Below are 24808 nucleotides of genomic sequence, written 5' to 3' on the forward strand. Positions count from 1 at the left end.
TTCTTCTTCTTCTTCTACTGTGAAGGCAATTGTGTCCTTGATTAGCTTCTCATCTTGGCTGTTATGTGCATATACAAAGGCTACTGATTTGTGGACGTTGATTTTATATCCCCAGACGTTGATGTATTTTGTTTCTTTTTTTGACATTGCTGTATTTTTTGATCACTTCCAGGAGTCTTGTGGTTGAGTCTTTGGGGTTCTCTAAGATCATATTGTTGGCAAAGAGCAAGAGTTTGACCTTCTCTGCCTCCATTTGGATGCCCTTTATTTCCTTCTCTTGCCTTATTGTATTGGCTAGAACTCCTGCAGTATGTTGAATAGTAGTGGCAATAGCGGACAGCCTTGTCTGGTTCTAGTTCTAAGTATAAAAGTTTTCAGTTTTACTCCATTCAGTATAATATTAGCTGTGGGCTTGTATACGGCTTGGATCAGATTCAGAAATGTGCCACCTGTGCCTAAATTTGTAAGTGCTCTAATTAGAAAACGATGTTTAATTTTATCCATTGTTTTTTCTACATCTATTGAGAGGATCATATAGTCTTTGTTTTTGCTTCTGTTGATTTGGTGAATTATGTTTATGGACTTCATATATTAAAGCAGCTTTGCATCCCTGGGATGAAACCTACTTGATCTTGATGAATGATTTTTTTTTAATGTATAGTTGTAATTTTTTGGCTGGGATTTTATTGAGAATTTTTGCATCTATATTTATTAGTGAAATTGGTCTGAAATTCTCCTTTTTAGTTGGGTCTTTTCCTGGTTTTGGTATCAGGTTGATGTTTGCATTCTAGAACATGTTGGGGAATTCTTTTGCTTTGGGATGGTATGTTCTGTATATGTCTGTTAATCTCATTTGTTCTAGGGTCACATTTAAGTCCTTTGTATCTTTGTTTAGTTTCTGTGTAGAGGATCTGTTCTGTCAGAGAAGTGTTACTGTCTCTGACTTGATGGAATATCATATTGCTCAGACTCCTCTAGGTCTGTTCCATAAGTCTGGGAGCATTTAAGTTGGGTGCTTAAATATTTAAAATTGAAATGTCTTCTTGTTGTATTGTTTCTTTGATCTGTATAAAGTGTTCATGTTATCTCTGTTAACTGTTTTTTTAATTACTTTTTATTAAATCATAACTTTGTACATTGATGTAATTATTGGGTTCAGGATACTGCTTTGATATACATGTGAAATGTTTGAACTAAGTAACACATCCATCATCTCTGTGTTAACTTTACTTACTTTAAATCCACTTGTATCTGAAAATAGCATTGCAGCCCCTCCTTACTTCTGATTTCCATTTGCTTGAAATGCTGTTTTCTATCCCTTAACCCTAAGTATTGATTTGTCCTTCAAGGCTGTTTTCTATCCCTTAACCCTAAGTATTGATTTGTCCTTCAAGGCTAGGTATGTCTCCTGGAGACAGCATATGGATGATTTGTACTTTTTTGTCCCGTCAGCCCATGCCTCTTCAGTGGTGAATTCAGTCCACTGACATTTATTTAGAGAATTGATAAGTGTGATGGAATTCTATTCATCTTATTTTAAAGTCTATTGTGTAGTTTTATCCTTTGCACCACTGTAGAAGCTAAGTATTGATATTCAGCTTCTTGGTGTTTAATTGGTGGTCCATTGTGGTGGTCCATTGTGGTGGTCAGTGTTGAGAATAGGTGTAATATTTCCTGTAGAGCTGGTCTTGTGGTAGATTTCCCCCTGTGCTTGTATATCTACAAAAGATTTGATTCCTCAATTTTGAACCTTAGTTTAGCAGGATACCAAATTCTGGGCTAAAAGTTGTTTTAAGAATGTTGAAGGTGGATTATCATGCTCTTCTGGCTTGGAAAGTTTCATTTGAAAAGTCTTGTGTTATCCTAATGCCTCTGCCTTTGTATGTCAGTTGGCACTTACTCCTGGATCCTTGCAGAATTTTTTCTTTCATTTTGACTTTGGACAGGTTCATTACAATGTGTCTTGGAGAGGCTCTGTTTGAGTTGAGATGACCCGGAGTTTGATATCCATCTGAAAGGAGTGTGTCGGGGTCTTTAGTAAAACTTGGAAAGTTTTCCTTTATGATGGTCTCTAGTAGGGCTTCCATTCCTTTGGGATAATCTTCTTCCCCTTTAGGAATCCCTATTCATATATTTGAATGCTTCATGAAGTCTCAATAGTTTTCTAAGCACCTGTTCTGCTTTATCTCTCTGTTTTTCCTGGGTTAACTTGAAAACTTTATTCTCTAGCTCTGAGGTTCTTTCTTCTCTATGGTCTAACCTATTTTTTGTTACTCTCTGCTGCTTCTTCACATTCCCTGATTGTCTCTTTCATTTCCTTAAGTTCCACTATATCCTTTCTTTATTATGCATATCTCTTGTCTGACTTTTGATTCTGTCTTTCCATTTTCTTGCCCAATCCTTTTGTTGTCTTTATCATCCATATTTTAAATCCCCTTTTTATCAAGTCCGTCTTTATAGATGGAGTCATCTTCGGTTGCTGCTTCATGGTCCCTTGGGGGAATTCCTCTGTTTTAGTTTCTCATGTTGCATGAATTTTTCTGTTGGTTCCTTCTCTTGTATTCTTTCTTCTTGTTCACCTCCTTGTCCTCCTTTTTCTTTCTCACTGCCTCCTTTGTTTTAAATGGAAGTCCTTGCTGTTGATGACATTCTGTTGTAATATGTCACCAGGACACTTGGTGGCACTATGGTTTTTTAGGAGATGGAGAGCACAGCCAGCAATGTCTTACTTTCCTTTGGTGATTGCCTGATTGTTTCCTCAGCTTTCAGACACTGCTGGGTTGGGATCTTAAAACTCACAAGAATTCTTCAGGGATAGGTCTTGCAGTGCCCCTGACTCCACAGTTCCTGTGGGGTGTAGGAGTCCCTCAGCCTGTCTTGAGAGTGGAGTTCTGATCCCAGCAGGCAGAATTAAGACGTCCGTGCCATAGGCCCCTGCTAAGATCTACTCATGACCTTCCCACAGTGGCAGCCCCCTGGACACTGAGACTCAGTATGGCTATCTCACCAGCCACCAAACCTATGGCAGATCCATTATTACCAGCTTCAAATCTGGTTGCTGTATACTGTCCAAGTCTGCCTGCTCTTTCAACCTTTCCATTCAAGGCACAGCTTTCCCCAACAACTGAAAACTCCAGAAAGGCTTCCCTGTCCCGGACCTCTGTGGGGGCAGTCATCCCAGCCACTTGCAATCACTTGCCTAATTAATCAGATTTCCACCACTGTGGATCATGTGCTGCATCCAGCTCACCACGTCCTCACTGTGCTCCCTGAGCTATTAACTCTGGGTAAGGTCCCTGTGCCAGGTATAGCTGGGTTCTGTCCTTTTCCCCAGTTGTTCTAGGGGAGCTCAGCTGAACAATCCTGGTCCATCATCTTGCTCCGCCCCCATCCCCCCAACATCTATATTCTTACTGGACATGTCCACTATAATATGTGTACAGTCATACTAGGAAAGGTGACACTTTTTCAGTGGTTACTTAGATAAGATGACATGGTGTCTGGTATTCAGTGTTAAATGGTTGACTTAACTGTCCATGTTTTAACTCACGGTGTATACACACATGTACCATAACCTTCCCCCATAACCACTTAGTTTGCTTTTAAACATTGAATGATTGAAATTTTTTTCTTAAAATAAATATCACTCTAGTCCAAGTCATTACCTTTTTTGATTACGTAGAGTAGTCTATGAGTTGATGTTTCTTTGCCCTCTAATCCTTTTTCCCACATAACTGCAAGGTGAATTTTAGGAGGTAAATCAGATTTTACTACATAATTTCAGCTGAAAAGCCTTTTGGTACCTTTCTCTTTGCACTTAAAACCACAAACCCAGATTCCTCAATAGGCCTATGTCCCCCTCCTGTCTAGAGGCTCATCTAGTGACATTTTACTCACTCTCTCACTACATTCCACCTGTCCTATGTCCCCCCTCTGCAGAGGCTCACCATGACATTTCACTTGCTCTTTCACTACATTTCACCGTTCCTAGATCTTTTCTGGTTCTTCTAGCACATCAAACTTTTTTCTTCTGTCTGTCCTGTCTCATCTTCCCTCCTAACCCTTCCCATACCCCAGTTTCTTCTCATGTGTGTAAGTCGTCCTTAAGGTGTTCATTTAAATGTAATTTTCTCTCTTATGAGGCTAACCTGAATTCACAGTCTACTGTTCAGTCTGCTATTCTTTCAATACCACCTGGACTTAAATTTTGTCTTGCCATTTATTATAGCCTTATGTTTGTCTATGTTTTGCGTGTCTTTTGACAATATGTCTTACAAATTGGTGACATTTTACAGGGTAGTATGTCTGTTAGTCACCTTCTCATGCCAGCTATGGCCCATGGTTAACAAGCTGTTTGAGGGTAGAGTAAATGTTATAACTTCATATGATTTCGAATACAAAGTCTGATATTCTATTGCAAGGAATGCCTTTTTTTCCTGTATCTTGAAGATACTTTTTTTGTTTTTAAAGGAACTTCCTTGACATTTTCGGTTGAAGAATTTGTTCTTTGGTTTACTTTATTATATTTGGGTTACGATATACGATATAAAGAGTTCTTAATTATTTGTGGGGATTGAGAATAGCTCTTATCAGAAAAAAGCCTTCAATTGATGTTACTGTGTCACTACCTTGCTGTTAAAATTGTCTTTTTTTTTTTTTTAAGACAGAGTCTCACTTTGTCACCGTTGGTAGAGTGCTGTGGTATCATACCTCAAAACAACCTCAAACTTTGGGGTTTAAGCGATCCTCTTGCTGAGGCTGGTCTCAAACTCTGGAGCTCAAGTGATCCACCTGCCTTGGCCTCCCAGAGTGCTAGGATTACAGGCCTGAGCCACCATGCCTAGCCAAAATTATTACTTTTTGAGATTAAAAGTAATTGTTTTAAGTGTGTATTGAGGGTAAAGATGTAACTAGTGGCTTTAATCATTTTTTTGTCCAAGATAGCTTTGAACTCTAGAAAATTAGAAATAAATCAGACTATACTTGATATCTATTTTAGGCAGGCCTAGGGAAAAAATGAGGACTATTAAAAATATCATTTAAAGTATAGCAAGTGTTTGGAAACTGGTGGCATTTTTTCTTCTTTTCCTTGGTGTGGTTTAGCTTTTGATTATAGTCTTGTTCTTGGTTTCTCATGGGTGGTTCTGTTCTCTACTGTAGGGCCTTTGTAGGTCTCCTGTCTGAGAAAAACTAAGTTTAATTTCTCCCTTTTTCTGGCATGAAATTGAGTCTTGATCAGATCTTCTAATAGCTTGCAAAGTCGTAATTGTAAATCCTTATTCCTGATAAAGACCACTTCAGGGGAAGGGGGATGGTAAACACAGGATTACTGGCATAGGATAGAGGAGATATGTGACTTGCTGAGTAGTTAGATACAGTGGCTAAAGAAGAGGCCAGGATGACTGCTCATTTTTTCTTTTATATAATAGACTGTGATGAGAATGGTACACTTTTATTGCTAGGTAGAGGTCTGAGGCCAGCCTGAATTTTGTGCTCTTTGTATGTGTTTTTATGAAACTACACTCTCATACTTAAAACATTCTTTAGGTGATAAAACAGGTGTTTATTATTTATCGAACTTTTTCATTGCCTTCCTTACTGTACACACATCAAGTGATTTGGTTTCTTGGAAGTTCAGCAGTAATTTTATTATAATATGGCTTGACATTTGATTTCTCTATTAAATTTCCCTTGAATACAGCAGGGCTTTTCACGTCAGCTTTTATCACTGGAAGATTTATAGAATGTCCTTGAAATAATTGAAATAATAGATGGCAGTTAGATACATGTTGGCTTTCTACTGGTTTTTATCTTTCATATCTTAGTCCTTTTCTTTAAAAAAACCTAAGCAATATACAATGAAAGGAAACTTTTTCCTAATTTGTGCTTCTGTTTACCCTGGATTCTGTGGCCCTCACTGTGTTGGCAGCAACATGCCCTTTTCTGTTTGTTGCTTTTAATTGGAATGGTGTTACTTTAACTTCACTTGGAGTTTTGCTAGCCTATGTTTTATCTCATTTTGTGGTCTTACTTTCTCTGACCTCTCTGAGCTCTGCTCTTTGCCCTTGTTTTCCAGAGATGACTTCTGTATTACATTTTTTAAAATTGTGATATTTTTACCATAATTTGTGTCTGCTCTTTGATAACCTTTTTCTGATGGGATTTTCTTCATTTGTCACTTGTGTTTTTGTTAGTTTTTTTTTTGTAGCTTGTGTAGACCCTGTTTTATTTCTTTTTGACTAATTCTTTTCCAATGAGGGGTAGTTCCTCTTAGATCATCTCTTTGATGGAGATTGCTAATGGTGAAGGGTCAAATCTGCCCTGTGCCTGTGGGTGCAAATGGATTATTTTAACCTTTGCTGCTGCTTGTGTAACAGAGTTGAGATCTCACTACAGAGAGTATTTCCTGATACTACTTCTGTGGCTAGCTATTCTCTTTGAGTAAAGTTTGTCTAATTTTTTCATCTTTCCTGCTTGCGACCTTCCATGAATGTTTTTGCCTTCTGTCTTTGTACTTGTTTCTCATGGCAAATGGAGGATTGTTCATTTCACCTTTCAGGATATGCCTGTCCACTTCAGAGAACTTCATACCCACGCCACCTCTGTAGTCTTGAGTGTGTTCTGCAAGGACTATGAAACATCTGTGTCTCATCACTGTTTTCAGCAATCTTTCCTCATTGTGCTTTGAGATTACAGGTGCTTGGTTCATTGATGATGGTTTGCGTTTTGGTCTTACATTCTCTTGAGCTTCTAGAACAGTAGTTCTCAACCTTCCTAAATGCCTCCTAATGCTGCGACCCTTTAATGCAGTTTCTTATGTTGTGGTGACCCCCAATCACAAAATCATTTTCGTTGCTACTTCATAACTGTCATTTTGCTACTGTTAAGATCATAATGTAAATATCTGATATGCAGGATGTATTTTCATTGTTACAAAGGGGTCGCAACCCACAGCTTGAGAACCACTCAAGAAGAAAGAGGGGGAAATTGCTATTTTGACTCTGGGTTTAAACCTGGAAACGCGATACTATTTTGTAAAATCTGTTTCTTGATTGGTATGTAGTCTGTTGGCGATTTCAGGATATACTGTGTTACAGGGACCTTTCTGAATAATATTTTACTGACCTGTATTTGGTAGTCATTTTACTTTATAGTATAGAATTCTGTATTGGCCAAGAACACTTGATATTAGGTATTTCATTTTTATAATTTTCCTTAGCACGTGTTAACTGTTACTAATTCTGTATTGATTTCTCAATTGTAGTCAAGTAAAGGAGAATTGACTGCACTTATACATCAGCTTCAAGAAAAGGAAAAATTACTTGCTGCTATGAAGGAGGACGCTGCTGCTACAAAGGATCGGTGTAAGCAGCTAACCCAGGTAAAAACATTTCCTGAGTCAGAAGCAAAATTACTCATAATTCCAGACTTAATTATTTGTTAAAAAAATTCATACTCAATTAAAGTAATTTTCTTTTAGAGTTTTGAGAGGGGAACTGCCTCATGCTTTCATGATATTATAATCTAGAGTTCAATTATGTATTTAAAATAATAGTACTTATAGATAATCTAATTTCAGAGTAGCAGAAGCATTCCATTCAGGAGTACTGAAACATTCCGTTCACGACTAATTTGTTTTAATTGGATCCAACTTTGATCCGTTCTCTGTAGCAGCACAAAACTTGGTGTGATTTTATTTAAATTCAGTTTGTGGAATAACTGTGAAGCTATTATATAAGTAATTTATGGAGGTTCTTATGATAAATATTTATAACTTTTAATCAGATTCTTTAAACCCCAGAAATTTTAGTTCGAGAGAAATTGTGTAGACTCAGAGAACAAAATTAAAACACTATATAGAATATGTGATCTTACTCTTCCTGACATGCTTTAGAGATTAAATACAATAAATGAAATACGTGAGTCATTCGCCTAGCTACCTGTGACAACATCATGAGAGGGGGTGACGTCATTTGAATGTAAATCTTTGATATGAATTTGAAGTAAATAAAATCCATAGAAAAAGTTAAAGTCAATTAAAATTGTTACTAAAGTAACTGTGCTTCTTTGTAGTTAGAAAGTTGAATGTAGTTTTTACTATTCAGAAGTTAAAAATAAATTCTTTGTGATAATTCATTCTATATTTAAGACAGTATAAAAATGTATAAATATGAATGAACTGTTAAAGGCAATTATAAATTGTATAAAAACCTCAAATTTTGTGACTTTCTGAGAGCAGGGACATGAACTGATCATACCTTCAGATAATTTTAAAATTGCTTGACTTTCATATACTTTGGTAATTAATATTTGTTCTAGGAGTTTGTAATACTTGCAAAATGAAGTGAAACCACCCTTTGAAGCTTTGACTTAAGAAGGCAATAACATTTTGCATTTTGATTTTTACTTTTCTTTGTTCTGAACTTCCTGTCTGTTATAGACCCATCTTGCCCTGGCTTCTCCTGTAGAAGAGAAACTTCCTTTTTTGCCTTCTAGACTTTTTTTCTAGGCCTTTTCCTGTTCCCTGAAAGAGAACTCTAGGAATAATCGAGAATTAATTATTTGGCTTTAAGCTAGTCTTTTTTATATCGAGCTAAAATAATTGTGGTTTATGAACTATTCTCTTTAACTTTTTAAACCAGAAGGTGCATTTGAAATAAGAGTAAACACTTTGATAAAGTGTTTATGAAAGGAATTTGTGTGAAGAGCAGGTGAGACACAGAACACTATTCTTTTTTTAACCTTTTGATGTTGCTTTTAAAGCATGTACTCATTGTTTCAGCATTAACAGTTATTTTATGTGCTATTAAAAATATTTTCTTATTACTGTTACAGGCTTATAATGCCAATTTTTTTGGCAAGTTTTAATGCCAAGTTTTTTATAATTTCCTATCTGTCTTAATCTTCTAGGAAATGATGACGGAGAAAGAAAGAAGCAATGTGGTTATAGCAAGAATGAAAGATCGGATTGGAGCATTAGAAAAGGAACATAATGTATTTCAAAACAAAATGCATGTCAGTTATCAAGAGACTCAACAGATGCAAATGAAGGTGTATTTTCATTCTTTGAAAACAAAGTGAAATGTGTGCATTCATTTAATTAGCAAACTTCTAAGTGCTTAGTATGTGCAAGACCTTGTGACGGGCCTTTGACATATAGTGGCTAGTCAGACTCATACCCTGCCTTTAAGGAAATAACTTTTCTAGGTGGGGATGAGGTACGAGACTGGAGACAGACAAGTAAATCCACCAGGACAGTAGAGGTAGGTGTTGGGTGCTTTGGAGGAGTGGAGATGAGAGGTGGGAAAGGAAGAAGAAGGATTAATAAGAAGACCTCTTAGAAGTGATATCCACACCAGATCGTACCATTTGGAACAATTAGGCATTGTCAGATAAGAGAGTGAAGAGATGGGCACTGAGCACAAGAGTGGCTGCTGTCATTGTCAGTCCCACCTCTGCAGGTGGTGGCTCCATGGGTCTATTTTGGGATCCAGGTTTGAGCTTCTTACTGAGCACACACCAGGGTTATCAGTGCTGGTTGCCTATTGTAAACACTGAAAAATGCAGTGTTTTCTTCAACACAAGAAGAGAAGATTTAGAGAAGTAGATGGGGACCTGTCTTCATGGGGCTAATGTACCTGAAGAGTATTGTTTTAAACTCCAGTGAATGAGTTTAAGCAACCCAGCAATTGCTGGTATTTTCTTGGTCTTTCTCATTATTACCCTGGCAGCAATGTAGAGATTAAAACAAGGGATAGTTGGAAGGCTTTTGTAGGAATTCAAGTCAGAGAGAACAAGGACTTGAAATCAAATATTGACAATAATGAGGGAATGAGTCTGAGTGAGGAGTTAATTAGGTAGAGCTTAGTGTTAGAGTGAGGAGAGGTAGTAGTGGAGGGTGACTCTCAAGGTTTTGGGTTAAGTGACCTTCTGTCCCCTTTGTGGGCTCACACTCTTTCACCTGTCTGCTGTCAGCATTTCAGAAAGTCTTACTGTTTGTCTTCTGTATGTACCTTCACTTTCATGATTTCTAGTTAGGTCTGAACCAGTGAACTTTTTTCTTTTTTAAAAAGGGATTAGAATATATTACTGCTAAAGAGGCTATTGAAGAACATGGGTTGGGTCTGCATGCCAAGTGGGCATATAATGCTCTTCTTAAGCAACTTTCTACACCTGTGAAAGTTTTTTTTTTTCTTGAGACAGAGTCTCACTTTGTCATCCTATGTAGAGTGCTCTGGCATCATAGCTTGCAGCAACCTCACATTCTTGGGCTTAAGCAATCCTCTTGCCTCAGCCTTTTGAGTAGGTAGGACTACAGGCACCTGCCACAATGCCTGACTATTTATAGAGACAGAGTCTTGCTTTCGCTCAGGCTGGTCTTGAACTCGTGAGCTCAAGCAATCCACCTACCTTGGCCTCCCAGGGTGCTAGGATTGTAGGTGTGCTGTGAGCTACTATGCTCAGCCCATTTGTGACTTTTTCAAATTGTTATTTTCATCTTTTGGCTGATGCTTCAATCTGGAAGGTCTGTCATTACCTCAGATTTAAACTATGTCTGAAATCAGACTCTTGCTATTGATCAGGTTGATTTTATTTTCGATTCTTTGAGGCTTTATTATCCTTATACTTGAATCTTTTGACTTTTATTTCCTTTGCCCAGTCTACAATTTGGTCTGAAATCTTTAAAAAGTATTTTATTCCTAGCTACTCTTGCATTCAATTCTTAGAAATGTCCTTAGTTTATTATTATATACTAGGATAATTATATACAGAGCCCCTATATTAATAGGTTTCTCATGTCTATTTAACCTGAAATTTAATAACCAGGTTATTTTTTGTAAAATACTTCTTTGATCCTGTTGCTAGTCTTCCATCTGTCAGGTTACTGAAGAACTGATTTTCATAATCTCAACTAATGTTTACTTCCTAATTCCTACTTAACTGTGCATTTGAAAAGTCAGATTCTTGTAGCAGTACCTTTTATTAAAAATGAAAGGTATTTATGTGATTCATCTTTTTTTTTTTTTTTTTTACACTAGATTGGTTATAGAGGCCAGGATATAGATTCTGTGTAAATTCTACGAGGCTGGGCAGCAGTACTGATTCTTGTAATACTACTGCTTTGCGGCTTGGCAGCTGTGGCTCAGGTGGCTAAGGTGCCAGCCACGTATATCCAAGGTGGCGGGTTCAGATCCAGCCTGGCCGCCAAACAACAATGACGGCTGCAACCAAAAAATGGCTGGGCATTGTGGCAGGCGCCTGTGGTCCCAGCTAGTTGGGAGGCTGAGGCAGGAGACTCGCTTGAGCACAGGAGTTGGAGGTTACTGTGAGCTGTGATGCCACGGCACTCTACCCAGGGGGACAGCTTGAGGGTCCTGTCTCCAAAAAAAAAAAAAATACTACTGCTTTGGGAGACTGAACTAGAAGGATTGCTCAAGCCTGGGAGTTTGAGGTTGCAATGAGCTATAAAGACCCCATTGCATTCTAGCCTAGGTGACAGAAAACCCTATCTCAGGAAAAAAGAAAAGAAGTTCTGTGGCAAATAGAAACATGCATACCCCTTAATTGCTGTTATTGGGATTATTAATAAGATTTTGAACAACTCTTAATTTTTTTTGAAAGAATTATTGATAAGATTATTTCATACACTAAAGACATGCCCTTAATGTGAATATAAGATTCAGTGTATTTTAACTTTTGATACTGTAATCTGAAGTTAAAAAATTAGTGATCAAAAGTCAGGACTGGGTGAGGTCCCTCACACCTGTAATCCTAGCACTTTGGGAGTATATCACTTGAGGCCAGGAGTTGAGACCAGCCTGAGTAAGAGTAAGGCCAATTTCTCTGAAAAGAAAAGTTAGCCAGGTGTGGTGGTATGTGCCTGTAGTCCCAGTTACTAAGGAGGCTGAGCTGTGATGAAGCCACTGTACTCTAGGTAACAAAGTGAGACCTTCTCTCCCCTGACGCCTGGAAAAAAAGTAAGAATAGTGGTTGCCACATAGGGGCTTGGGAAAAGGGGGAATGGGAAGTTACTGGTTAATGGGTATGGAGTTTTGTTTTAGAAGATACAGATATGAATCGTAGTCATGGTTGCACAACATAATGGATGTATTTAACCATTTAACTGTATACTTAAGAATGGTTAAGGTGGTACATTTTATGTTAATGTGTGTTTTACCACAGTTTAAAAAACTGGAAAAAAATTAGGTCAGAATATTTTAGTAAGTAGAATTGCATGCTATCTATTTGAGTATGGCTTGATTTATAACTTAGTATATCAAAAATAACTTTCTGTTTTTAAACTTTGGATTATATATCTTATATGTTAAACTTTCATTAAAAATATTGTTAACATAAAATTTCCATACTCTAGACCAAGACAGGCTTAATTCTATGAATCCGTTGGGTAGGAAAGAAGTCTTAATCATCTTTTAGTTCTGAAGCATCTCTAAGCATGCTTATCTCGTATGTAACCTGTCATCTACTTATACTCTTGAATGTGGTGGCAGCTTATATTTACTTTACATTTATCCCTAACAAAATGAATTTTTCCTTTAAGTTTGTTTATATTTATTTCAGAAGAATGATTCGAACTTTGTTGATGCTCTGGGCATTCTTTTTTATAAGAAGCTTTTGGCAACCTTTGTTTCCTAAATCTTATATGTATAAATAACTTTAGTTTCAGCAAGTTCGTGAGCAGATGGAGGCAGAGATTGCTCACTTGAAGCAGGAAAATGGTATACTGAGAGATGCTGTCAGCAACACTACAAACCAACTGGAAAGCAAGTATGTTTCCACATGCTTTATTTTTAATTGAATGGCAGAATATTTTCTTGATTCATTAAAATGGTATTTGGTAGTAATTAGACTTTTGTTTCTTATGTTTGTTTCTAAAATGAGTTACTTTTCAAAATTCTCTTTTGTTGTGTGAAGAACTTCTTCAGCTATATAAAAACTTTACATGCATTTACATATCAAACTATATAAATAATATTAATGTGTACTATATATCTTACATATACACTTATTCACATGTTATATAAACTATGTAGTAAATATTAGTGCCACTAGTGGGATAGTGGACAAATTTATGAAGCCAAGTGTAGTAAGATTTAAACCCTTGCTTACCAGGGTAGTTTTAAACCGAGTCTAATAAGATTTAAAGCCTTACTATGGAAGTCCCCTTCCATGGTAGTTCCCAAACTTTACTATTCTGAAGAACAATTGGTGTGCTAGTTAAAAATCATATTCTTGAGTCCTACTCCTAAAAGATTATGATTTAGTGACTCTGAAGTGGGTGCTAGGGATCTGCATATTAAGACATGTTCCTGGTCGCGTGTGGTGTCTCAACACCTATAATCCCAGCACTGGGAGGCCAAGGCAGGTGAATTGCTTGAGTTCAGGAGTTCAAGACCAGCCAGAGCAAGAGCAAGACCCCATCGCTACTAAAAATAGAAAAAGTAGCCTGGTGGGTGCCTGTAGTCTCAGCTACATTAGAGACGGAGGTAGGAGGATTGATTGAGCCCAGAAGTTTGAGGTTGCTGTGAGCTGTGATAGGACAGCACCCTACCCAGGGGGACAAAGTGAGACTTTGTCTCAAAAAAAAAAAAAAAAAGAAAGACAGACTCTTTATTGTCATGGTGTTTGTGGCTCTGGGGCCTCACTTTGAGGAGCAGTCCCACAGAGAGACCAGTAGTGTGACTATGCAGTGTGAGCATCCTGGCTGGTTGACGTTAATTGGTTGTCAGACCACTTGGATGATGACATTGTTTTTGCTCATCAGTTTATGGTTGTCCCTTTTTGTTGAAACTTTACAGTGATTTAGAATTTATGTAAATGCTGTTAGAATTATGTAGTAATTATAGTTAAACCCTAGTATTCTAGTCACTTGAGTTCCTTTTTAGTTGGCTGTGAATGAAATCGCTAGGTCAGTAAAACCTGTTCCTTATGTATGTTTGTAATAATAGAAGGCTCCTAATCCAGTTACTGTTTTCAGGCAGTCTGCAGAACTAAATAAACTGCGCCAGGATTATGCCAGGTTGGTGAATGAACTAACCGAGAAGACAGGGAAACTGCAGCAAGAGGAAGTCCAGAAGAAGAGCGCTGAGCAGGCGGCCACTCAGCTGAAGGTGAGCAGTCACTTCATGGATGCTGTAGGGAGGGGTTGAGTCTGATGACCTTCATGTGCATATAGGTTTGAGAAGTACAGTTTGGGCTTAATGGGACTTGTAGTCTTAAGTGCTTTGCCCTCATGAAAAAAGGCATGTGCTCTAATGAAAGAGTTGAATGTAGGCTTGCATTTGAAGTTAAAGATTGTTTGAAAATATGAAAAATGGAATTAGTTGATCGACAAGTATAAATAGTAGAATTTTGTCTTACAGGCATTTGGGTATACATGTGTATAAGGCAAAAATCATATAATTAAAATGACCTTTATTGTTACTTATATCATCTATAACTTGGGTTTCTCAGTAAGTCCAGTAGAGCCTTTTTTTTTTTCCAGCATTGGAATAGGTGGTTTTCCTTTGCTTGAGCATAAGGCCAAGTGATGCTTCCATAGCTTGTACTTGTGCCATGGTGTACAGAAGTCACATGCTGTATGTTTAGACACCAGAGTGACACTGGTGTAATGAAGTGTTCATTCTGTGAAGAGGTGCGTGGGGTGCTTAGGCTGACAGGGAGGAACAAATTGATTACTCTTATGTACATTGACATTGAAGTGATGAGTACAGTTGTGTGTTTTCTCTTTTTATTGAGGGGGAGATTTGTTGAAAGTATAGTTTAATTTGTGTAAATTTGTGTTACTGTATGAGACAGATTGCTACCTACATTGATGTAGTCATACCTTGATACTATTGAGTTAAACAGCCTTTGAGAACAATTGGTAACTTTTTTTTTAAGCTTTCTTAGGTCTTGTGGGAGATACAAGTGTCCTGTCTTTTATTTAATATTGTCTTGCTGGTGGATTTACTGCAGGCATTATAGATATGAAAGTCAGTTCCTTGTGGATGTGGATAAATACATAAGTAACATTGAAGATTATAGTCATAATTGGAATTTCCACTATAAATATTCATACATGAATTTTAGGTACTCATATTTAACCAATAAAGATACCATCCTGTCTTTTAGAAGCTTATCAGGTGAAGGAAGATTAGTAGGAAATAGGTCTTAGCTAAGTGGATTAGATATGTACATTGTATAGCTATAGCTATCTTGATCCAAACATAGCACAAATTAGTGTCTGAAATCTCTAATCTGTAAGTCTTGAGTTTTGCAGGATAGGATGGCTGTGGTTGGTAAACAAATGACTTTTTGACTATGCATACTGGCCTAGCAAGAAGTAGTTTTATGATGCAGTAGAAGAGGCAGAGGATTTTTTTTTTCAAAGTCCAAATTCCTTGTTTGTGCTAATTCATCCTTTCTCCCTTTTCAAATATCAAGGTTCAACTACAAGAAGCTGAGAGAAGATGGGAAGAAGTTCAGAGCTACCTCAGGAAGAGAGCGGCAGAGCACGAGGCGGCACAGCAAGGTAGGGGCACAAGGTAAACCTGATGTGTGGCTGTGGGTGAACTTTGCCTCCTTCTGGGAAGAAAGTGTAATTTGGCTTTTTGTTTATGGCTCAGTAAACATAGCTTTTATAATTTGAGAATGTCTTTATTTCTTTCACATTTGTCAGGGTTTTAAAATAAGCTAGCAAGCAGCGTTGCTTGAAGCATTAAGTTGCTGGCAAAATTATGGAGCATAATAGAGTAATGGGAACCTCACTGTGTGTGGTCCTTCTCTGTAGTTATTTACTTGGGTTCTTTGATTCAGTCTTTTTTTTCTAGGCAAAGACTCATTTCCTAAACTGTGAAGAGAAAAATGACAAGAGCCTCACCTTCCCAACTAGTTTACTTAAAACTGCCCACTTAATCAGTGCTGTCTTTCACTACTCACTGATTCTTTTTTTGATGGCTTCATCTGTGAGATACTGGGCTATACACAGTGTGCATCGTCTGTGTCTTCACTGCTCCCTTTCCTCTCATGGAGGGTGAGCACAGGCTGCTGCAAGAGCATGCAGGAGAAGTGGGAGAGACTTGGAGGGTTTCTAGAGGAGAATGCCTACCCTACAACGAGTGTCAGTAACTAGGCAAAGGAAGAGACTTTTGTAAAATGTAAAGTTTTGTTTTAGATTTGCAGAGTAAATTTGTGGCCAAAGAAAATGAAGTACAGAGTCTGCATAGTAAGCTTACAGATACCTTGGTGTCAAAACAACAGTTGGAACAAAGACTAATGCAGTTAATGGAATCAGAGCAGAAAAGGGTGAACAAAGAAGAGTCTCTACAAATGCAAATTCAGGTATCTATTTTTCCTTGTTTTAAAAAAAGTAAAGATGGGAAATGATAAGATCTATGTGTCTAGAAGAGAGAACAAGGCCTACCTTATTCTAATGCTGGAGTGATGATGAATAATAATTATAACTTCATCTCTGAGAGCTTGTCACAATAGGATATGTTTGAAGTTGTGCTGTCTCCTTATATTAAGTGTCTGTGCTCCTTATGTTGGAAATAGAATAACAGCCTTAATTTCTGCCTTATCAATTAACTCAGAACGTTTATTTATTTAAAATGCTGCCTTTCAGAATCTAAGAATGCTTTTTTAAGGGATAAATAGGTGCTATTTATAACTCACTGTGTTCTTTACACTGAGATATTTATTAGCAAACTTTCCCTCTCTTTTTGGTTGCTGTTTATGAAAGGATATTCTGGAGCAGAATGAGGCTTTGAAAGCTCAGATTCAACAATTCCATTCCCAGATAGCAGCCCAGGTAATGGTGCTTTTATTGCTTATCATTAGTAATAATATCCCAGCCATTTAAATAGCTTGAGTATTTGTTGAATGCCAAGCTCTGGGGTAGTAGTTGGAAGACTCCTCAGTGCATAAAGAAATGATGATTCTGAGTGCAGTGGGAAACACTAAGAAATCCAAAGTCAAGTGATTGGAAGGGAAAAATAATTTCTCAGTCTTGTCACGAGATGGGGAATTGGCTAAGTGGTGTCTAGTGTAGTGACTTGTGGGTTAAAGGTATACATAAATACTGACTAGCCACGGAAAACTTCATGGTACACTTCAGTGTAGTTAGTGGTAAACCTTGTAAAGTTTTGTTGTTTTTTGAGACAGAGTCTTACTTTGTCACCTATAGTAGAGTGCCTTAGTGTCACAGCCCACAGCAACCTCCAACTCTTGGGCTTGAGCAATTCTTTTGTCTCAGCTTCCTGAGTAGCTGAGACTACAGGTACCTGCCACAATGCCCAGCTATTTTTAGAGATGGGGGTCTCACTCTGGCTCAGGCAGTCCATCCATCATGGCTTCCCAGAGTGCTAGGATTACAGGTGTGAGCCACTGCCCCTGGCCACCTTGCAAAGTTTTGCAAGTGGTATTATAAGACTTGTTATTCTTTGGCAGCATTTTATGCGCACATATACATTGACATACATGTGTGCCTTCAGATTATGAGTAATAAGACATTAAGAAAAAAGAGTGAAATCTTCCAAGTACTTGTTTCCATAATATACATACTGTTTTAGTTCTTTAGCTTTAATATTCTGAAAGTTATTTATTTGTAGCAAAAACTATTAGCTTCCTAGTCTGACTTTTCTATGTAAGAAGTGATTTTAGCATTAAAAACTTGTTTTTAAGGTTTAAACTCCCAAAGTTTTGAGCATGTAAACATTTTTTCCCTAATTGCTTTCTGGTCCAAAATTAATTAGGAAAGAATTATTTAATATAGGAAAGGATGTTGGTATGGATGTATCAACTCAGACTGGACTGAGAAGCAGCTCTGGAAAATTTATCAGGAATTAAATATTTAGAGAATGCCAAAAATACCTTTTAGAAAGTAAAGATGAATATGGATATTACCAAGTTACTTAATTATCTTAATCATTAAATTGTTTCTAAGGAAAAGAAACACAGGGCGACTATGGCTATTTTTTCTGTGTGTTTGTTGACAGTTATGTAGTTTCCAGGCCTGTCAATTTGTTGTATTCTATGTCTTGTGATGTGTAATTCTCTAATACTGGCTACTGGTGATCAAACTTGCTTTCAGAATCATAGCTATTCTTAATTGAACACTCGCCATGGACCAGATACTTTAACAACTTTATGTACATTAATTTCTTAATTTTTAAAGCTCATTTTGATGATTATATGCTTTTATATGACACTGTTTTTCTTTCTTAGACCTCCGCTTCAGTTCTAGCAGAAGAATTACATAAAGTGTAAGCCTGCCTTTCCACACTTCTCGTATAATTGTGTAGTCACCACTAACTGATGCTTGTTAGATGCAACACTTACGATTATACTCTGACCTGTTTAGAGAATTCTGTGAAATAGATTTGGAGCAACTATTTTTCCCCCTTCTCCATAGTGAGTTGGGTCCCTAAACATTATACATTCTGTTTTTATTTGTCCTTATCATAAAAAGAGTTAGGAAAACTGTGATTTGAGTGTTAATAATTATGTGGAAAAGGTGATTGTGTTTTAAGAGTAGGGGAAGTCAGTTAGTTTCTGTATATAATTAGTAGTTGTAACTACCCTGTCTAGCCACATTGTAGTATGCCCAAAACAAAATTTTGTGTTTTTTGTATTAAATAATTTTGTGTAAACATTGAAGACTGAAATCTGCTTTTGACATTGCCAGCCTTGTGAGCTTAAAGAAATTAACTTCTTTGCTCTTGAGTTTTAGATTGGGGTATATATTTTAAGGAGTTAAAGTAGGCACATGACAGATACTAGTAAACTGAAAGCCGTAGAAACGAAACATATAGTTATGAGAAACAACTTAAGTAAGGATGGCCTTATTTAATCCTTTGATTTGTGACTTCTTAATGTTTATGGAATGCATAAGTGAGTGTCTTTCCTTTTAAAGGATTGCAGAAAAGGATAAGCAGATAAAACAGACTGAAGATTCTTTAGCAAATGAACATGATCATTTAACAAGCAAAGAGGAGGAACTTAAGGTATAGTAATTTGTATAAATGTCTGCAATGTTTTATAGAACTTGAGGTTGAATAACCCTGATTCTTATAGTCAGTATGAATATATGTGAAGAATGGAAAATACTCTAGAACTCATTTGAAACGTGCCTGTCTCTTTTCTAAACTAGAAAATTCTTCAGTTCTCTAAGAGGAAAAATTCAAAGGGCATTTCTGACATGATGTAATTCACAATAATTTGATGGGAAATATGCCAAATAGAAAAGGAATGGGTGGTTTTTCTTTGTAATGTAGGAAATTTGTAGTTTGAGACCTTTGCTTAATCGTTAGATAGACGAACTGGTTTACAAAGGTTAAAGTAGACTGTGTAATATTTATTTTTTTCTTTTTCTAGGACATACAGAATGTGAATTTCTTATTAAAAGCTGAAATACAGAAATTACAGGTTCTGGCAAATGAGCAGGTAGTGGCTCTTTATTGCTTTTGAGCATTTACCTTAGAATTTCAGTTTGTCTGTTATGATGTGTTGTTGTAAACCACTTTTCTTTTGACCATGACTGTCAGAACCTACCTAGGTGTTACTGTTATTGTGTTAAAACCTTTAATCAGAGGGGTCAGTTAAAATAGTCTTAATGTGCTGGCTTATTTTGCCTTCTGCCATTTAATCCAGAAAGGATATACCTTTGATTAAGATAGAAGTTGATCAATGAGAAGTAAAAAATACTGGACAGAAAAACATATTATAGAAATGTATGATTTTGCTGTGCCTTTAGTATGGATATATGAAAATAAACTCTTTAATATATAAAAGTAAGTAAAAGAATAGTTTTCAGCACTTTCTGAGAAATGATACAATTCTTATCTCATTCCAAACACAGGCTGCTGCTGCACATGAATTGGAGAAGGTGCAAAAAAGGTGACTAAAGTGTTGCTGTGCATTCGTAGATCTATGTTCAGTATATTTGTTGCAGAAAATATTGTCGCTTATAACTGGTAGTTGTGCTTGTAATTTGTGTAGATTTTCTGAATATATGAAATATTTTAATTGGTGGTTTTTCCTCTTAGTATTCATGTTAAAGATGATAAAATAAGATTGCTTGAAGAACAGCTGCAATGTGAAATTTCAAACAAAATGGAAGAATTTAAGGTGTGTAATTAGCTTTTAAACTCAGCTTTCTTGTATAATTTTCATTTGAATCTAGAAGTATTACTTCTTATATGAAGTCACTCTGAAACAGTGTTTCTGTCATTTATTTGGGGACTTACACAAACAATGAATTTTATAATAGACTTTTTGCCTAGGTTATTTTATCTCTTCTTATATTAGATTTTAGAGATTGATTTTGTCAACCTTTTCTCAGCAGTTTTCAGCTGGTAGTTTTTATTTATGATTGTTATATTTCTCTCAGTTGTTGCTATAGTGCCAGCCATTTGACAGGGTACATCTCTGTGTCCATTGAGATTTGAATTTTTATGTCAGTATGTAATTTACCTGTCACTTTATGAGTATTAAAGCAATAATAGGCATTTGTTCACAAATTAATTCAAATAATTGTTTTTTTGTCTTTTTTCTTAATGAAATAGTAAATTGAAATTCTTTCTTCTTAGATTCTAAATGACCAAAACAAAGCATTAAAATTAGAAGTTCAGAAGCTACAGACTCTTGTTTCTGAACAGGTAAGGCTTTTTATTGGCCATAAGATAGAAGTACCCAACATACAACAAGGTGTTGTTCTTCTTAATAATAACCAGTTCACTAACTGAGACATTTTAGTTAAGCTTAGGTATATCTGTTAATCGCATTTCTATTCATCTTGTATGTAAATTAAGGAAATTTTTTTTTCTCCTGAGATGAAGCTAATGGTAATCTGCTCATAAGCACTTTTAGGGGGATAAAAAGTGTAATAGAAGGCATAAAAGAAATTTTTGATATATTTGCCTCTCAGAATAAAAGTCCTGTCTTAGACTTTTGGAGCCTCAACCTTTTCTTTTAGGCAGTAGGGTTTCTTGAAAAGGGAATGACTTCAAAACTTAACTACCAGCACTTAAGAGCAGAATAGTGTTAATCAGATAGCTTGACATTTCTGATACCTTTCATTGCAAGTCTTCTATGTTGAGATTATACTTACATCATATTGTTATATTTAAATGGAGAAGCTTTTATGTAGTGCTTTATCCTAGTGCTTTGCATACATCAGGTGTCTAAACCTTAATTCTTTTCTCTTAGAATATTTATTTTTCCATTTTATCTCCACCCCTACCACCATCACTCTTCTTTGCTATATTTATAGCAAGCCACCAAAAGCAGCATTGAAGCATGGTTACATAAACTAGAGCTTAGTGGTACTGTTCTCTGGTTGTTCATAATTATTACCTTCATACTTTTCTCCTACACAGTTCTACAAATTATAGTTTTAAAAAAATCCTCTAGAAACTCTTGATATTAGATGATACAGTGGAATAGAAAGTTTGCTTGTTTTCCTTATGTTAAGTTTTGGGGGGGTATACTTTGATTATAAGCTGGAAATGTAAGTTTTAAAGGATAGCACTTCCTTTAGCAGATGCATGCATTCTTCTTTATTTTAAAAGTCATATTCATGCAGGTATGAAATTGGTATACACAGTTGTCTCTGCAAATATTTTGTTAACAACAGTTAATATGTCAAGAAGTAATCCACTTATTCTCTCTCCCATATAATATTAAGTGTTTTATATAATCTTTTTGTTTGTTTGTTCTAACATTATAGCCACTCCCTGGATTAATATGAGTCTATAGAATTAGTTACACTGTTTGCATTTGTTGTATCATCTTTATTTGCATATGCTTTATCCTTGTAAACTGAAGAGAATAGAGCAGAAAATGTTGAAGGGATGCTATTTAGTTTAAATAGTATTTGTCTTACTCTTAAGTCTTATTCTTATTTTCCTTTCTGTAAACAAGTGATATTTCATCAATCATAATGTCCCCTCTCCTTCCACTCATTCATATCTCTGAAATAGGGACATACCATGTAGTCTCTGCAGCTTGGTTGGCAGCATTTTTAATTTTCAGTGTTAAGTATCAGTTGTGAGATGCAACTTTGATCTGGGTTGGATAAAATGTGACTTTTTTTTTTTTATTATGTGCTTATCTGGAAAAGCAGAACATAGTTTTTGTGTGTTAGTTTCCTGCAGAGTTTTGAAACCTCTGTTTCAGTATAGAAGTTTTAAACCTTCTAAAATTAACTTTGTGGCAGTGAAACAAATGCCTAGAGACTTCTGACTGTCCTAGAATTCTAGTATTCTAATAGTATCTAGGTGCTGGTAGCTCTCTCCTGAGTTTATACAGAAAACCTAAATCTTTAAAAAAAAACCTTTTATTTTTACTAGAAGTGATGTTCTCCATTAACAGACGAGAGCAAAAACACTGGCCTTAAAATTTTCTTTTAAGATGTGTTGAGAAATTCCATTATGTAAAATCACATTTGTGGTAGTTAACATGGTTTTTTGTTTTGTTTCGTTTTAACAAATTCCCTTATTGTTATCTTACTGAGTCAGACTTCCATCTACTCTAAGCTTTCTGTGCTCTTGTAGATACAATTTTTCATATGCAATGGGTTTGTGTTATGAAGAGTAGTTAGCCCACTAACTACTTTGTTTTGTTAGAACAAAATTTTCTAGCCATATTTTTGGATTTATTTAAAAGAAATATTTGATAAGAGGGTAAACTCATTTCATGGTATTTCATTTTAAGATCTGCTGTTGGTCAATTCCCAGAATTGTTCTTGTTCTGACAGCTTTACATCTAGAAAGCACGTGCTCGTGATGTTTTGGCTTTGGCTATAGTTGCCACTTAACCTCTTCCTTTTGGTAGACCAAAGAGCCATCTTTGCAGATTTTTCTCTAGTCATTTTTATTGATAGTACAAGTGAAAGAAGAGGTAAAAATTAGCATAATTTTAATTTAATTAATTCCTATCCTTTTTAACCCCTTCCTACCCAGCTGTCAGAATTCTAAGTGACAGTTGAGAGATGAACAGTTTATTTCTGTGAAAATTTTAGTCTTTTTACCACATGGATTTTTATGTTGGAGGAAAAGATTGAGCTTATTAAAACGGAAACCAATAATGGTGCCAAGTTGTTGTTTCTTCAGGTGCAGGAAGCAGAAAGACAACAGGTACCAGGTAAGGTAACCTGTTTATACACTAAAGAAGGGAAGGTCCCCTTGGTTATAGGCTTGTGAATGATCAGATAATGCAAGTAAGTCAGTTACTAAGATCTTATTTGCTCAGAATAAAATAAACCTTCAGGGGAGGGGCATCCTGACTTTTAGGGAAGGAGCAGCATGACTTTTCTTATTCTAGTACATTTTTAAGATTTAATGGTCAAGATTATTAAATAAAAGCTATGGGAAGTTTCTTCTCCTTGTCCTGCTGCCTGGCTGTATTGTATTGAGAAGAATTCATTACTTCATGGAGTGTAGTTAGAAGTCATCTAGGGAGGAGACGGTCAGATGGGACTAGACCAGTAAAACAGAAAGTGAAAAATGTTGGATGGATGCTAGGCTGGTTCAGTTTTGTACAGTTGAATATTCAATAAGCTGAATGCCAAGAGTACTTGTTAAACTAACTTCATTAAAGGAAATTAAATCCATCAAATATTCACTAGTTGAATGTGCAAGGTGCTGTGTATATGCCGAGGTACATAGATGACTGAGACTTGATTCCTTAGTGTGGAGACAGATGTTTAGAATGAAAAAGTATGATGAATAAAATTCCCAAAATATATGTACAGGTTTAGAGGAAGAGATGATGGAGAGTCAACTCAGGATAGAATTACAATGATGTTGAAAAATGGCCATGAATTTGCCAAACAGCTAAGAGTCAGTCCAGGCTTAGGGAATACAGCATTTATAGTTATGGCAGTCAGTGGAAAAATTGGTATATTCACAGCATAATGGCATATGCAGAAGTACAAAGTACAGGGTCTGGAGAATTGGGAAAGATTTGCTGGGGTCTAATTATGAGGGGCTTTGTGTACTGTTTGAGGATTATGAACCCAATCTAGCATGTATGTGGCTAAGCCATTAAAGGGTGTTGTAAGAATGAACAAGAGTTCAGTTAATATTTTAGAAAGAAGTTTGGTAACAGTGAGGGGTTTCACTTCATGTAGAGAAGTTCGTAGGACTGACTAAAGACATAATACAACTAAATGACTAAGGTGCACATAACTTGTACTTAATAGTGTAAAGTATTTTTATGGGATGGCCTTACTGAAAATGATGATGGACAAAACTATCTTCGTGAGAAATTTGTAAACTTACTGCATGATTCGTTTTTCACAGCATAAATCTGATTTAGTGTACTTTTGATAACTATTTCCTTTACAATCTTTGGACAGTTTTTTTCCTCTTGGGAAATTCTTCCTGTGCCCCTCATAAAACAGTCCTTGTGAACTAAAGGCAGGGAAAAAAAACAAACAAACAAGGTATTGTGGTGTTTGCAATGAGTAAAGCTTAGGGCCTAAACATAGGCATTGAAGAGAAGTGGCTAATTTTACAAAAATATATGAACTTAATAGTTGGATTTGACAATGAAAAATTAATATAGTGAAAAGTGTTTATAATAGGAATGAGAAAAAATTAAACTTGGGGACAGGATGAGGGAAAGAGGTGGACAAAAAAAGAAATGTTCAGACCCCAAACCCATCTAGTCAGGATGCTTAGCTGTCTGAAGGTCAGGGGATACCGAAGGCGAAGCCCCACTTTCAGACACACAACAGATTATAACAATGGGGATTCATGTGTGTGTTTGGGGTGGGGATGTTAAGAGAAGGGCCAAGGCAGATCAG

The 24808-nt window shown here is 36.3% G+C and overlaps 1 protein-coding gene across 1 annotated transcript in view; it reads left to right on the forward strand.

Moving 5' to 3' along the window:
- The window catches only part of KTN1 (kinectin 1), a 132607-nt gene that overhangs the window by 61010 nt on the left and 46789 nt on the right, over positions 1-24808 (forward strand). The window contains exons 6-18 of the mRNA XM_003794397.3: positions 7265-7381; positions 8911-9051; positions 12680-12786; positions 13997-14129; positions 15445-15532; positions 16175-16341; positions 16742-16810; positions 18226-18263; positions 18914-19004; positions 19375-19443; positions 19859-19896; positions 20046-20127; positions 20589-20657. Coding sequence (XP_003794445.1) covers positions 7265-7381; positions 8911-9051; positions 12680-12786; positions 13997-14129; positions 15445-15532; positions 16175-16341; positions 16742-16810; positions 18226-18263; positions 18914-19004; positions 19375-19443; positions 19859-19896; positions 20046-20127; positions 20589-20657 — 1209 coding nt within the window. The remainder of the gene's footprint in view (positions 1-7264; positions 7382-8910; positions 9052-12679; positions 12787-13996; positions 14130-15444; positions 15533-16174; positions 16342-16741; positions 16811-18225; positions 18264-18913; positions 19005-19374; positions 19444-19858; positions 19897-20045; positions 20128-20588; positions 20658-24808) is intronic.

This window comes from Otolemur garnettii, unplaced genomic scaffold (assembly GCF_000181295.1).
Source record: "Otolemur garnettii isolate 467f Iridium unplaced genomic scaffold, OtoGar3 scaffold00081, whole genome shotgun sequence".
NCBI lineage: Eukaryota > Metazoa > Chordata > Mammalia > Primates > Galagidae > Otolemur > Otolemur garnettii.